The 14,955-nt window shown below is 40.8% G+C and overlaps 1 protein-coding gene across 1 annotated transcript; it reads left to right on the top strand.

Moving 5' to 3' along the window:
• Positions 1 to 570: 570 nt before the first annotated feature.
• LOC111230385 (short coiled-coil protein A-like) lies at positions 571 to 10,913 on the top strand. Its single transcript, XM_022757099.1, has 4 exons — positions 571 to 848; positions 1,463 to 1,530; positions 2,707 to 2,787; positions 10,226 to 10,913. The coding sequence occupies exons 1-4, from the start codon at positions 640 to 642 to the stop codon at positions 10,366 to 10,368; spliced, it is 501 nt and encodes a 166-aa protein (XP_022612820.1). The 5' UTR covers positions 571 to 639; the 3' UTR covers positions 10,369 to 10,913.
• Positions 10,914 to 14,955: the final 4,042 nt, after the last annotated feature.

The raw sequence follows: 14,955 nt of genomic DNA, 5'->3' as shown, positions 1-14,955 counted from the left end.
ATCAGTGAGAGACTGAATCATCATTGATAGCAAGTGTGGCATGCAGTCAGCAGAGGAATGAAACTATACAACACACAGCCATCAGTGAAACCTGGCAAAAGAATGAAGATGCCATGGGAAGATGAGCTCAAGCTGACAAGGTTAAAGCTGGGACACTGTGGACTAGCAAGTAATTTGGTGCTGATTCCTGGAGTCTGTTAACATGTCTTGATGCATTGTCCGCTCTCTGGTGGGGGAAGGAGAATTTTATTCATGGGATTAGGCAAACTGGGAATTACAAACTTTTCTATTAGAACACTGCTTGGTGACTGGGTGCTTCAAAAAGAAAGAGCTAGGGATGTAATATACTGAAACCACAGATCTCTATCACAAGATATCAAAACCTTACTCCAAGATACAGATCTCAGAGGGTTAAAGTAGCAACGACGTTATTACGCCAGTGGGAGGCAGCAATGCCCTAAAACCTGGTCTGCCCGAAGGAAGAAGAAGAAGAAGAAGAAGAAGAAGAAGAAGAAGAAGAAGAAGATGATGATGATGAAGAAGATGAAGATGATGATGATGATGATGATTTCCCACAGTCGCTTGAAGGCAGCGCAATGTTCATTACGCCACCTGGCGGCTGTACGGTGTACCGAACTGATGGTGGCTACCTTGACACACCGGACACAGCTGTGGGAAACTAAACAACCCTTTACACTGTCTGTGGAGAGTCAACGTTTCAGCAGCTGTAGTTGTTTTTCAGTTCGTACGGTTTGTGTTCTGGCGTCACAGTATTGTTCTTCTGCTTGTTATGGCTTTGTGCCGCAGCTGAAACTAAACAACGTCCGGCTAATGTTGCTAACAGCTCGGTGGGTATCAGCAGCCCTTGTTCGGGGTTTGTGTTTTCTGCCAGCTGGCCTCTACCTCCACCCGTTTTAATGCGGCTAGCTAACAAGCTAACTGTGGTTGACATCATATTTCTCTGTGTGGCGCTAATGAGCTCAGCGCTTGTTAGCTATGCTCTTGCTTAATAGTGCCTTATTTTATTTTTAATCGTTTGTGATACATCTAACCTCAGCCATGATGCACCACTTGAATCTTGAACTTGTGATGTAGAACTCCATTAAAGAAAAACATCTTTTTTTGTTTTAATTTTTATTTTGGCACTCGTGTATCATATACAGGGAGTTAGGTTGTTTATTGTAAATAATGGGCTACAATGCAGTTTAATCACGTTTTTTAGATTCTACCTTTCAAATCAGTGAATGTGACGTTAGTCGCTATCGCCTATCACGGTATATTTAAATGAGAAGCTTTACAGGAGATTTGGCAAAGACACTAAAACATGAAATATTAGAATTTCCAGTTATGTGCTATGTGGAGTGTTGTAACGTCACTTTCAACTAGGCGTGTCTCGTATTGCAAAGCTAGAACAACATAAATTAAGTGATACATATTAATATATGTTTCCTAAATCATACAGTGTCCTGAGAGTTGCAGCCGTGCATTCCAAAAAGGAAGACCAGTATTTCACCATGAGCTCAGACAATGGTGAGACCACACACACACACACACACACACACACACCATGGTAATCGTTGTACTGTAATAAACTATGGTTGGAGACAGGAGTTAAATTGGGATTTCTGAGGAGGGGGAGCCTTTGATGGCAGGGCCTGGGGTCCTGCAGACTTTTTGAAGGACCTCAACCCATTTGGACCGAAGTTTGGTCATAAGTTTAAGTGCTTTACATCATCACAGGTGTTATTTGGTACATGGTTATCAGGGTTACTGTCAGGGTTACTTGGAATGATTTAGATGGACGGACGACTCGTAATGTTTTAAAATGGGGGAGCTAACCCGGAAGTTACATAATTGGTGGGGGGGTGGGGTGGATGTTCTCCCCCAGAAAAATATATTGAGATTTAAAACAGATTTCCTGCACTTTTACACCACCTAACCTCTTGGATTAAGTGAACTAACAGCCACCTGCACAAGTACTTTGACTGAGATGAAAACCAAGAATACATCAAGAACAGTGTAAAACAGGATCAGGACAGGAAGTGATTATTAGAAGAATGTCTGTTTCATATTTGAAAGCATTTATAAAAACTTTATGCATCTAAAATGGTAGTAGGTTGCTGGCTACTAGACAACTACTACTTTCCAAGGTCAAACAATACAATTTATATAAATGAAATAGTCTTACAACACATCACAGTATGATATGGATGATTAAACCTGGTTATACAATATTAAATGTGAGGGTTGCTATTCTCAACACTCACAGGGTCATCTTCAAAGTCTAACAACTCTAACAAAGTAAAAACACCGGATGAATGAAATGGCCTTATAAGAACTATCCAATGTCATCTGTTTATTTTACTCACAGGTACTAGTACCAGCTAAGCTCCACAGTTGCTGTAGCTGTAATGTTATACAGGAATCAGTAATCATAACTGGTCTGAATAGCTGTCTCTGACCCAAATTCAACCCCTGATTGGAGACATCTGCCTGTTTGCTTTGCTTCCTGTCTTTCCGGTTTTTAATTCACATTTAAAAACAGGGACATTTCAGGGGGCATCTCTGACCGGGGACAGGCCACCAAGAACAGGGACTGTGCCTGGAAATCGGGGATGACTGGTCACCCTACTGAAGGGGGGCATGCCAGAAATAATCTGAGAACCACAGGTATACAGTGCTTGACTGTCTGTTTCATGGCTGCAGGTGACTTGGAGAACCAGGCTGAACTGGAAGAGAAGACAAGACTCATCAACCAGGTCCTGGAGCTTCAGCACACTTTAGAGGGTATGACACACACACACACACACACACACACACACACACACACACACACACACAGTGTAGTTTTTTACCTACAAAGTCAGTCAGTCCTACCCAATACAAACAGAAGACCAGATGTTTCACCTTAATATCCTGGGTAGTGACTCAGGTCATGAAGCCTGCCTTCAGACAAATCATCAAACCACATCATCTAGATCCAGGATGATGGTTTTGGATTGACGAGCACGGATTTTCTCTCTTCATTGGGCCTTTAGTAGAAAAACATCTTTACTAATGGAAACGTCTTATGATTTTAAAAATAACTATACTACCTGTATGCCGCTGGGAAATGTAGTAAAACCAGTAGTGAACTGCCGAACACTTCAAACAGTGCCAACAAAGCAACAAAACAGGAACTGGCCTCCACAGCAGGTGAAACAGTGGAAAAAAAGCTGAGTCTGTGACAGTGGAGACACGGGAAGGACTGAAACAAGATTCAGGCTTCAGGTGAGCTGTTCCATAAATACTATACAGTTTTAAAAAAAAGTTGGGAAGAAAACATTAAAGCTAGAGTAGGTAATCTATTTTAGAAACATTTTTTGTTATGTTTCTATAAATTATCTCATCACCCCGATAGCGATGAATAAATGAAATGCTCTGACAATAAACAGAAAAAATCTATCTTCTGTGACAGTGGCAGGGCATCATCACTTACCAATCATTGTTTGGGCTGAATGCAATGCGTGTGCTCTGGTCGTGCACTTGTGCTTACTACTGCAAATGACCAAAGTACTTTTGGGTTGGACAAGCGGCAGTTCGGGTAAAGAAGAGGAAGAAGACGCACGGGAATGGCAGAGAAAGTACAACTAGTTCCACCTAAGGCTTTGACTTCAACAGCAGCTTCATCATAAAAGGAAGATGGTATCAGAAAAAGCTGCAACGAAAATAAAAATGGACAGTGCAAGAGGCTGAGCAAGAGTCAACATTGGCATTGCTTTTCAACAATGGTGACAACTGACACGGCAGTGGCTGTATTTCTGTTAGACAGGTAATTTTCTTGTTTGTTTTATTTTGGGAAGTGGATGGGGGGGGGGGGGGGGGGGTAGCTGCTTCATAAGCAACGTATGTTTTATGTATTAGCCAAAGCTAACATTAGGTAAGACTGTAGGTGTAAGCAACATCAGCTATGCTAGTAGACAGCGTAGCTAACTATGTTTATACATAAGATTGCCTTGTATTCAATCTGTGTATATGTTTGTCGATGTCTGCATTGTAGTTGTGAGCAAATGTCATTTGATAGTATTTATCTAATGTCTGTAATAGTTATGAATGGGACGTTTATGTTTTTTGTTTTTCTAGAGACCACCACCCCCGCTCCACCATTTCATCTCTCTGAGTCAGTGTCTCTCTCACCAATGAGTGCAACTTTATGTGATAGAAATGTAGCTTGGCTCTTCAAACCTCTTAAAATCAGCCAATGTAATTGTAATTTTCTTTCTAAAGGACAGTCACTGCCAATGCAGAGCCTGACCTGTCAGCCAACACTCACATCTGCTTATAATCAACAGTAAATATACTGTGTATGGCAATTATACATTATGTATATCTTGTTGATCGTATTTCAGTTATGTTATATATACACTGCTCAAAAGAATTAAGGGAACACTTAATCATCACAGTATAAAACCAAGTCAGTTAAACTTCAGGGATATCAATCTGTTCATTTAGGAAGCACAAATGATTGTGAATCAATTTCACCTGCTTTGGTGCAAATGAAAGTGACAACAGGTGCAATGGAGAGGCAAAAGCAAGACAACGCTCAAATAGGGAATGGTTTTACATCTGTTTGCCACACACAGTTGCTCTCTCCTTATCCTTCTTGACTGATTCTTATCTAGTTTTGTGTTTTGCTAGTGTCCGTGTCACTACTGGTAGCATGAAGTGGTACCTGCAGCCCAGTCAGGTTGCACAGGTAGTCCAGCTCCTTCATGATTGCACATCCATACGTGTGGTCGCAAGAAGGTTTGCTGTGTCTCCCAGCACAGTCTCAAGAGCATGAAGGAGATAGAAGGAAACCGGCCATTACATGAAGAGAGCTGGACAGGGCTGTAGAATAGCACCAACTAGCCCTACAAAATGACCTCCAGCAGGCTACTGGTGTGCATGTTTCTGACCAAACTGACAGAAACAGACTCCATGAGGGTGGCATGAAGTCCCGACGTCCTCCAGTGGGACCTGTGCTCACAGCCCAACACCATGCAGCTCGATTAGCATTCACCAGAGAACACCAGAATTGGCAGGTCTGCCATTGGCACCCCATTCTCTTCACAGATGAGAGCAGGTTCACTCTGTGCACATATGACAGACATGAAAGAGTCTGGAGATGCCGTGGTGAACGTTATGCTGCTTGTAACATCATCCAGCATGACCAGTTTGGCAGTGGGTCAGTGATGGTCTAGGGAGCCAAATCACAGACACGAGTAGTTATTACAAACCCCAATTCCAAAGAAGTTGGGACATTGTGTAAAATGTAAATAAAAACAGAATACAGTGATTTGCAAATCCTTTTTGACCTGCATTCAATTGAATACACTACAAAGACAAGATATTTAAAGTTCAAACTGAAAAACACTCATTCTGAATTTCATGCCTGCAACACGTTCCAAAAAAGCTGGGACAGGGGCAACAAAAGATTGGGAAAGTTGAGGAATACTCAAAACTGCATTAAAAACCGACATCATTCTGTAAAGGATATTACCACGTGGGCTCAGGAACACTTTGGAAAACCATTGTCAGTTAACACAGTTCGACACTACATCTACAAGTGCAAGTTAAAACTCTACCATGCAAAGCGAAAGCCATATATCAACAACACCCAGAAACGGTGCCGGCTTCTCTGGGCCCGAGCTCATCTGAGATGGACTGAGGCAAAGTGGAAAAGTGTGCTGTGGTGTGACGAGTCCACATTTCAAATTGTTTTTGGAAACCATGGACGTCGTGTTCTCCGGGCTAAAGACGAAAAGGACCATCCAGATTGTTATCAGCGCAAAGTTCAAAAGCCAGCATCTGTGATGGTATGGGGGTGTGTTAGTGCCCATGGCATGGGTAACTTGCACATCTGTGAAGGCACCATTAATGCTGAAAGGTACATACAGGTTTTGGAGCAACATATGCTGCCTTCCAAGCAACGTCTTTTTCAGGGACGTCCCTGCTTATTTCAGCAAGACAATGCCAAGCCACATTCTGCACGTGTTACAACAGCATGGCTTTGTAGTAAAAGAGTGCGGTACTAGACTGGCCTGCCTGCAGTCCAGACCTGTCTCCCATTGAAAATGTGTGGCGCATTATGAAGCGCAAAATACGGCAGCGGAGACCCCGGACTGTTGAGCAACTGAAGTCGTACATCAAGCAAGAATGGGAGGGAATTCCAGCTACAAAGCTTCAACAATTAGTGTCCTCAGTTCCCAAACGCTTATTGAGTGTTGTTAAAAGGAAAGCTGTCTCAGCTTTTTTGGAACGTGTTGCAGGCATGAAATTCAGAATGAGTGAATATTTGCAAAAAAAAATAAAGTTTTTCTGTTTGAACTTTAAATATCTTGTCTTTGTAGCGTATTCAATTGAATGTAGGTCAAAAAGGATTTGCAAATCACTGTATTCTGTTTTTATTAACATTTTACACAATGTCCCAACTTCTTTGGAATTGGGGTTTGTATAATAGAACAGAGCTTTATTGAATTTTGTATTGGTGGTGTTGGTTAGAAAAAAATCAGAAAAATGTTTGCTACTACAGATACCTGCTCATCTGCACCTTGTCTTGCTCTCCCACAACCTCCTCTGCCTTACCCTCGCCCCCTTGCCAGAAGTGCCTGTTCATGTGGTTTGGGGGAGTTGCTTTGGAGGGATGCCTGAAGGGAGGGGGTGGGAGTGGATACTTTAAAAACGTAGCTAACTAAGGCTAACATCTCCTGGATTACCTACTCCAGCTTTAATGAAAGTATTTGAATATCACAAAGACAGCACTGGTCCTACACAACATCTCTGTCCTGACAAAGTGAACAAAAGGCCTCTGCTGTTTGTTTTACTTACACACACACGCACACACACACACACTAATGTACACATCAGAAAAAAGCAGCAGCTTGACAGCTCACTGAGAACAACTGAAGAAAGCAGAAGTGGTGAGGGGGTGGTCTCTCTGTGAGGTGTAGAAACAATGCAGTGTTGAATGAACAGTCTGTCATCATTTTCATAAGCTCTAATAGCTCTAATATTCTTACCAAATAAGATAATAAGTTTTTGCTGCCCAACAGTGTTTAATTCTGCCATCAGAACCAGCTGAGTTTAACAAACAGACACACATCACATCACATCAGTCACAAGCCATTAAGGAAGTTCATTGTAAGGACTTGCAGAGTTACGGACCCACAATTGACACTTTGTGACTCTTCCCACCATCAAACTATCAAATTGATAGGAAACGGAGACAAAGGACCCCTCTCCCAAAAACAGTCCATGCTTTTAGCATGCCAGAAAGACACAGAACCAGACCAAAGGTCAAAGGGTCAGTTCCAGAGGATCAACCAATGGACACCAGGCAACTGGAGAATTTAGGCAAAATCTCCAGTTTGTAACAATAAGGCGTTGTCTAATGATATTTGATTGTTTCTTATATAGGACAAGTAACAACAAAAGGACTGATTATCACTGAGGTGTGAATCCTGGCCTCTCTGTGCCATGCATGAAAACACACACACGCACACACACCAACCAACCTCCTTTCCTCTGTCCCTCTCTAGATAAGAGTCATAAACTACAACCCACATTCCAATCTTGGGTAGTGACCAGCAGAACACTCTTCACAGACACAGATCTAAGGAAGAATGTAAAATTAAAAATCTAACTGTTCTGTAACTCATGAGATGTTTCTATGTAATAGTTCAATCCCAAACTTCTATCCCATAGAATGTTTGAAATGTAACATGTAGACTTTAAGACAATGTCCTTCATGTGACCATACTGGCAGCATCCTTTACACAAGGTGACACACACTACATGACATCCAGAATGTCCATATTATTATTATTACAGTCAAAGAACTGCTGTGTAATCCACATTTATAGACTATTAGCTTTAGGAAATGTGTATATTGTTGTTTGATCATTTGACCAATTGTACTATGATTAATTCCAGGATTGAAGGATGTAATATGAAATCAACACTCGTATTACTCCTACCTGTCATTATTAGTACCATTAGGTTTGTATGTTGATGATGCTAAGAAGCGAGATGCCGGAGAAACAAAGCTAAAAGCTAGAGGCTGAAAAGCTGAAGCTAGAAAAATGACGCAAAAAAATTGAAGCTGAGAACTTTGCTCAAAGCTCTGAGTCCCAGCTCAAAGCCCGGCTCTGTAGCCATGTAAACTCTTAGCTCTAAGCTGCTAGCCACAAACTCATGGCTCTTAGTCATTTGCACTTTTCACGTCCTTTATTATTTCTTTGCCACAGGCTCCAAGTAACATTATTTTGGCTACATGCGCGATCTTTTATTTTTATAAGCCAAGTCAAGACCAACTGAACCAAAACAACAGAAGTGCCTCAAAATAATTTTGTAACTTTTAATCATCATCAAGTTTTCCTTTTTGAAGATTTAGACAACTTTAGAGTCATCTGGTCAATGTCAGTGTCCTCTAAAGTTATCCAGCCAAAGTGAAGAGCAATAGAGTTTATTTCGCATCAACCCGCAAGAGACGCCGGCAGATAACACATCTGCACGACCGCCTGCAGAGAAGCCAACCAGAAATCAAGAGTGCCCGAGACAGACAAACTCCACCAGAGCTGAATCACTGAGACGCTGGCAGAATCTGTCACTGTGATAATGGGACACGGCCTCCAGGAGAATCCACCTAGATCCTACGTCTCCAAGGTTACCATGGCAACCACAGCCACCTGGGTTCCAGCTGAGGGTCTTCAGCTACAGCACAACTCACAGTAGGCCGGTCTTAACACTCTGCTCATGACTAGGTTGATGGTGAAATATAGTAATATTTAACCATCAAATCTCATTCGTAGACGTAGTATCATTAGCTGTATAGCCATAGTGTATAGCCATAACATATTCTCTTCCACCATTGTCAACTCATCACACTGCTCATTCCATTATTATTGTCGTCTTTATGATTATTACACCTTGCATTTACTCTGTAGATAGTAGTTTAGTTAATAAACTCCTTTATTTACACCCAGATGTTGTCCTGTTGTATTCTTTTGATGTAGAGACTGGAGATCCATTGAATGGAGAAGTCATGGCTTCTGATAGAGATTGATAAATTTTATCAATAAAGTAATTAGTTGTTGTTCTCCCAGAGGACTGGGAGGACATTTCAGCGACTGTAAATTCTAAATTATGGCGTTAACGCTACACATGGCTCAGTGTATTGGCAACACTCCTCTTCCTTGCATTTTCCGAGCAGCCAGGAAACCAGAGCGGCTCAGTAGACTACCAGTAACAAGAGGTATAGCCCTAAGTCCCTGGTCAGCATCCATACATGGTCCAGACCTTAACCAGGTCTGTACCCAGTCTGTTTGAAAACAAGTCTCTAAATCTAGAGACAATGAGCTACATCTGTAAACACCCGCCTAATAGACAGTTTGATTCAGGAACTCGGTGACGAGGCAGGCTGCTGACCAGTGGTGGAAATATGATCAATCAGTCGGTCAATGTTGTTATGCAATTATGGTCACTGCAATTGTTATGCTAAAAGGAAAGCTTTCTGTGTTTAGACTGCAGCTTCATTTGTAGCAATATCTTCAAGAACCTCAACCAGGTCCAGCTGCCTCTGTAAAGCTCTGAGAGAGACCAGGGCCTGGAGGACTGAGAACCTCACAGACATGACTTACTTCCCCGTCGTAGCCAAACTGAGGTCCTTTGTAGTTTGTAGCCTTTTGTTTGTCAAACTTACAGAGTTCGTTAGATCATTTTACTGCAGGATCTGCTGCTCAGTTTAACAGTGACACTTGAGCAGTCATGACTGACAGCAGGTCCAGCTCTTCTGGAGGAGTTAGACTGGTTGATGTCGTAGCTGCTTCTCTGTACAGTGTCCATTTGAATCATTTATGGAAGATCAGCATCTACACTGAAATACTAAGACACACATGATCAATAATTTGATGTAATGAAAATAATATTATATTTATCCTATTTAGACATGACTGAACAATTGAGACCAATTGCCAATATGTTTATTACCCATGCCTGAGTCAGAGACCTGAGACAGTGTTTGTTTTCTCTTTACTGCACTCCATAAAACTAAATACCTTGTGTGTGTGTGTGTGTGTGTGTGTGTGTGTGGTTGTGTGTGTGTGTGTGTGTGTGTGTGTGTGTGTGTGTGTGTGTGTGTGTGTGTGTGTGTGTGTGTGTGTGTGTGTGTGTGTGCGCGCGCGCGCGTGCGTGCGTGCGCACTCAGACCTGTCTGCCCGGGTGGATGCTGTCAAAGAGGAGAACCTCAAACTGAAGTCGGAGAACCAGGTTCTGGGCCAGTACATTGAGAACCTCATGTCTGCCTCCAGTGTCTTCCAGACCACTGACACCAAGACCAAACGAAAGTAAGAAACCCCCCACTCTGCCCGCCCTCAGCCCCTAACCTGAACCCAACACCTGATCCTAAACCAGCCTGAAGACTGGACTCTGGTATCAGCATCATGAACCCTGAATTACTGCTGAAGCCTGAAACATGTTCCTGGTTCTGTCTGTGTGGGTGTTTGTCCTGACCTCCATTTGAGAATATTGCATTTATCAAATGTGTTCAGAAAACAAAAGAAATCCCCAACTAAGCCTGTTGTTTTAATCAAGGAAAGTCAGTCTGAAAACAAAGACCCAGCATTCAGCAGAGAAGCTCCGCTTTACTCTGTGATCTGTGAATACTGTAAAACTCCTTCTTGCATCTGTATGCAAATATTTAATCAGTCCCAGGACCCCGAGGACTCCTTCTGAGCAACAAAAAATCTGAACTCGATACCCACTTCCACCAGTTACAAACCTCCAGTGGTGAAGTGATACAAGAGTACAAGCTCTTGTATTTTGAAGCACATTATATGTAAACTGTGGTTGTTGGTTAAAACTGGACTGATGAACTACTGTTAGCACGAAAAAGATATTCTATAATATATTATAGTACTAACACCTAGTGTTGATCAACAGATAGATAGAACAGATCAGACCACTATAGGCTGACAGCTCACTGTTAGCCCACAGGGAGGTTTTCCATACATAAGCAGCAGTTAATGACACAAATCAACTGAAAAAACAATGAAAAGAAAAATCTGATCTTTAGTCAAAAAAAAAACCTCTTCCCCTTCTCTTTGCTCTCTCCATAACAATGTTAACAAACCGCAAATTATGAGCCATGTTTTCCTGTTACTCGTTTGGTGCTACTGGTCAGCACATGTGTCATTGATTGTTTCCATGGTAACATTGGTCTTAGAACTAAATTAGTCTGGGGGTAAGGTGTCTAATGTTTTTCTTTAAAAATGAGTCTGTCATTATTTAATGAAACAGCCTGACTAACATTAGACTGATCTATGAGCAACATTAACACTGCAGACTTGTTATCAGTTGTTCATTGGTCGACAGGTTTGTCTGGACCCTGTGATTAGGCTCAGGCTGATATTTTGATACACGATATTTTCCAACATATGCCACATTTTTCATAATATTGAAACATTTTTTTGTTTAATACATTTTTTTTTGCAGTTTTGCTCTGCTACAGAGTCTGACCCTCATCTCTCTGCTTGTCTTACTGTACATCGATCCTTGTCTTGTGACAAATAAAACTGAGCTGCTGTTTAGTGGTTGCATCACTTATACCTGAATCATTAAATACAATAATATCTTTGTATTATTATAGTGATATTTGGTGTGGACTGAATCAGTATATTAAAGTTTGGATGATGTAACTGTTCTTCATCCTCTCCACCCCACCACCCTGTTCAGGTTTTTAGTGTTGTAATAAGGGCTGAACAATCAATGGAAATATTATCAGGTCAATATTCAAATCACAGCAGCTGCAGTTTTTTCTGATAGAGGTAAAATATGTCAGACCATGAATGAAGTGTGATGGTGTTACAGAGACACCCTGGTCTACAGATCAGATTCTTCATATATAAAGGAGCATAAATCACAACATCATCATTTTTGTTTTCTTCAGTGAAAATGAAAACTGTCTGAAATCACTATGATTTTTATTTTATTTTTTTTGCATATTGTTTAGCTCTAGTTGAAATGTTGATGTTGAACTTCTCAGTGTTTGTAGGTGGGAAGCTGGTAAGTGATCATGTCTGTCACTGCACAACCCCACTGTAAAACAAAAAGCCTTTTAGTTTGTCATTAGTCAGTATAGGTTCAGTTGATGATGGACTTTGTGTTTTTATTGTTACTTCATTAGGAAACTGCTTAGTCTTTGTCATTTCAGCACAATGTCACTTTTTTTTTTGTTAATGCCACTTTGTTGCTGCTTCCTGCCGGTTTGAAGTAAAAGATTTAAACAGCGAGTGTGACGGTTCAGAGCTGAGACCATGACGTGGGTCTGGACTCATAATCTTGTGTATGTGTTCACTGTTAAACTGGTCCCTCAGTGAATCAGCCACAGACGTATGGTGTATTTTCTGAGTAAATGTTTAAGCCATGAACTCTACCAGTTGCATTTGTATGTTATTAATGTGTGATTCTGTTTTCTTTGCTCATTTGACATGGTTTAATAAAGTGATGATTTTTTTTGATGAGACATTTCCTGATTTCATCCTCTGTTTGATTTTTAACATGCTCAAAGTTTCACTAGGGATGCCCACAAGGACAAGTGAGCTGCTTTGCATTCTGCACATATAGGTGGTGATGAATCAAAGGGAAAGGCTAAATGAATGAGGAGACAATACATGAACATGTCTTTGAGTTTTCACCCACCTGTGTGTTTGTCTGTCATAAAAACTGTCAGCTGTAAATGTAGAGTGTGTAGTCATTGGTTCAGTGTTGTCCCTTTACATTGAAGAGGATCTGGTTTCCCACAAACATCTCAAAGGGTCTCAGTATAAATATAGATATAGATGTCCATCTGTTGTTTGATTATAAAGCAGGTCTTACTCAGGTAGTGGCCCAACCTACAAGAATCTCTACAACCATGAATGGTGTTAATAAGTCAACCTGCATTGATCATATTTTCACTAACATACATGAGCTGTGTTCACAGGCAGTATCAATGGCAGTGGGATACAGTGACCATAATTGAATTGCTTTAACAAGAAAGACTAAAATGCCCAAGTCTGGAGTTAGGATTGTCTACTGCAGGTCATTTAAAAGATTTAATGCTGACTCATTTGTTAATGATGTTAATGATTTACAGTGCCCTGATGTCTGTCAGGAAAATGATGTAAACAATGCTTTGGAAATTTTCATGGATAAATTCCTAAGGTTGGTGGATGAGCATGCTCCACTTAGAAAATGGTCTGTAAGGAACAGTCATGCACCATGCATTAATATGCTGAGATCTTTAATGCTTCAAAGCTAAGGCAGCTGCCCATAAATCAGGGGGTGTTTCAGATAGAAGTTTTTATTGTAAACTTAAAAAATTAGGTTTCTAAATTGGATTACATCAAAGAGAGAATATTTTGAAAACAAAATTTGTTGCTCTGTACATGAAAGGGAAAACTTTGAATGAAATAATGTGAAAGAATACATGCAACTCTCAAAAGTTTGTAAAATGTGCAGGACAGTTCATCACCAGGCCATATGATGTAGCTAATCTGTCATGGGTTGCCATGACGGACAATTTATGTTTGAGTTTGGTTGTTTCCTGTTTTATTTTGTAGTTAGTTTCCTTGTGTGTCTCTCGATGTTTTGACTTCCTGTCTTTGTCCTGTTTCCCTCCATGTTGATTGTCTGACCCGCCCTAATGTGTTTCACCTGTGTTTATTCACCCTTGCCTCCCTTGTGTTTATTCAGTCTCTGTGCTCCCCTTTGTCTGTGTCAGTTCATCTGTTATTGTACTGTGTTACCTGTTTAACTCCGCAGTGTTACTTTGTGCTTCAGCTTGCTGTTCTAGCTCCTTGTGTTACCTCGTGCTTCTAGTTCCTGTTTATATCCCTGTGTTTCCTCGTGCTTCAGCTTGCTGTTCATGTTCCTTGTGTTACCTCGTGCTTCTGGTTCCTTTTCATGTTCCTTGTTTATTTGTAAGTAAAGTCAGTTCATTCCTCCAACTCCCTTGTGTTTGGCATGCATTTGGGCCCAGCCTTACCACAAACCGTGACATAATCACTTTAATAACTTCTTTATCAACAAAGTAGACAACCTAAGATCTCACATGTAGTTAGATGATCTCAATTTAACATTCAGTATTGTTAGCAGCACTGTGAGGAGGTTAAACAAAGTTCAACAAGACACGGTTGAAGAGATGTTACTTTCTCTCCCAGACGATACATCTCCTGGTAACCTAGATTGGAAACTTCTTAATATTGTAGCCAGGCAGCTCTCCAAACCAATGTCATGTTTTTAATAGCTGTCTACCCACTGGTACTTCTCTGGAGCTATGGAAAGTGTCTAAAATCATACCCTTAACCCAAGATAACCCAGAGCAGGTTTCACTCTAAATAAGACACTTGAGGAGATAATATATTATCAATATAATAATTTTAATCAAATTTTGAATTATTTTAGTAGAAATTAACTACCAACAAAAGCACAGCATGCTTATAGACCGAGGCACTCTACTAGTATGGCATTAGTACACATGACTGATCAATGGTTAACATACATGGATGAAAAGAAATTAGCAGGAGTTGTGCTTATGGATTTTACAGCAGCTTTTGATGTCATTGACCACAGTATAAAATCAAATGTTATGGTTTTTCACCTCTTGCTCTGGCATGGATGAAGAGTCACCTCTCTTGCAGGACACAGCAAGTATTTTTAATGGCAGTTTTTCTGACAGCAAAGAAATATCTTGAGGTGTTCAACGGAGGAGTTGCTTGTGTCCACTTTTATTCCAAATTTTCATAAATGACTTAACATAGTGTATGTTAAAAATGCGCATGTAGTTATGTATGCCAATGACTCAACCCTGTACTGTGTGTCACCAACTTTAGCGGAGCTTAGAGAGAAACTAGATGTTGGAGTTGTATAGTATCACTAAATGGGTGAGAATTAGCA

The sequence above is a fragment of the Seriola dumerili genome, unplaced genomic scaffold (genome assembly GCF_002260705.1).
Source record: "Seriola dumerili isolate Sdu_G_001 unplaced genomic scaffold, Sdu_1.0 BDQW01000264.1, whole genome shotgun sequence".
NCBI classification, from domain to species: Eukaryota; Metazoa; Chordata; class Actinopteri; order Carangiformes; family Carangidae; genus Seriola; species Seriola dumerili.
The sequence above is the reverse complement of the archived record's forward strand: the minus strand, read 5'-3'. Positions and strand labels throughout refer to the sequence as shown.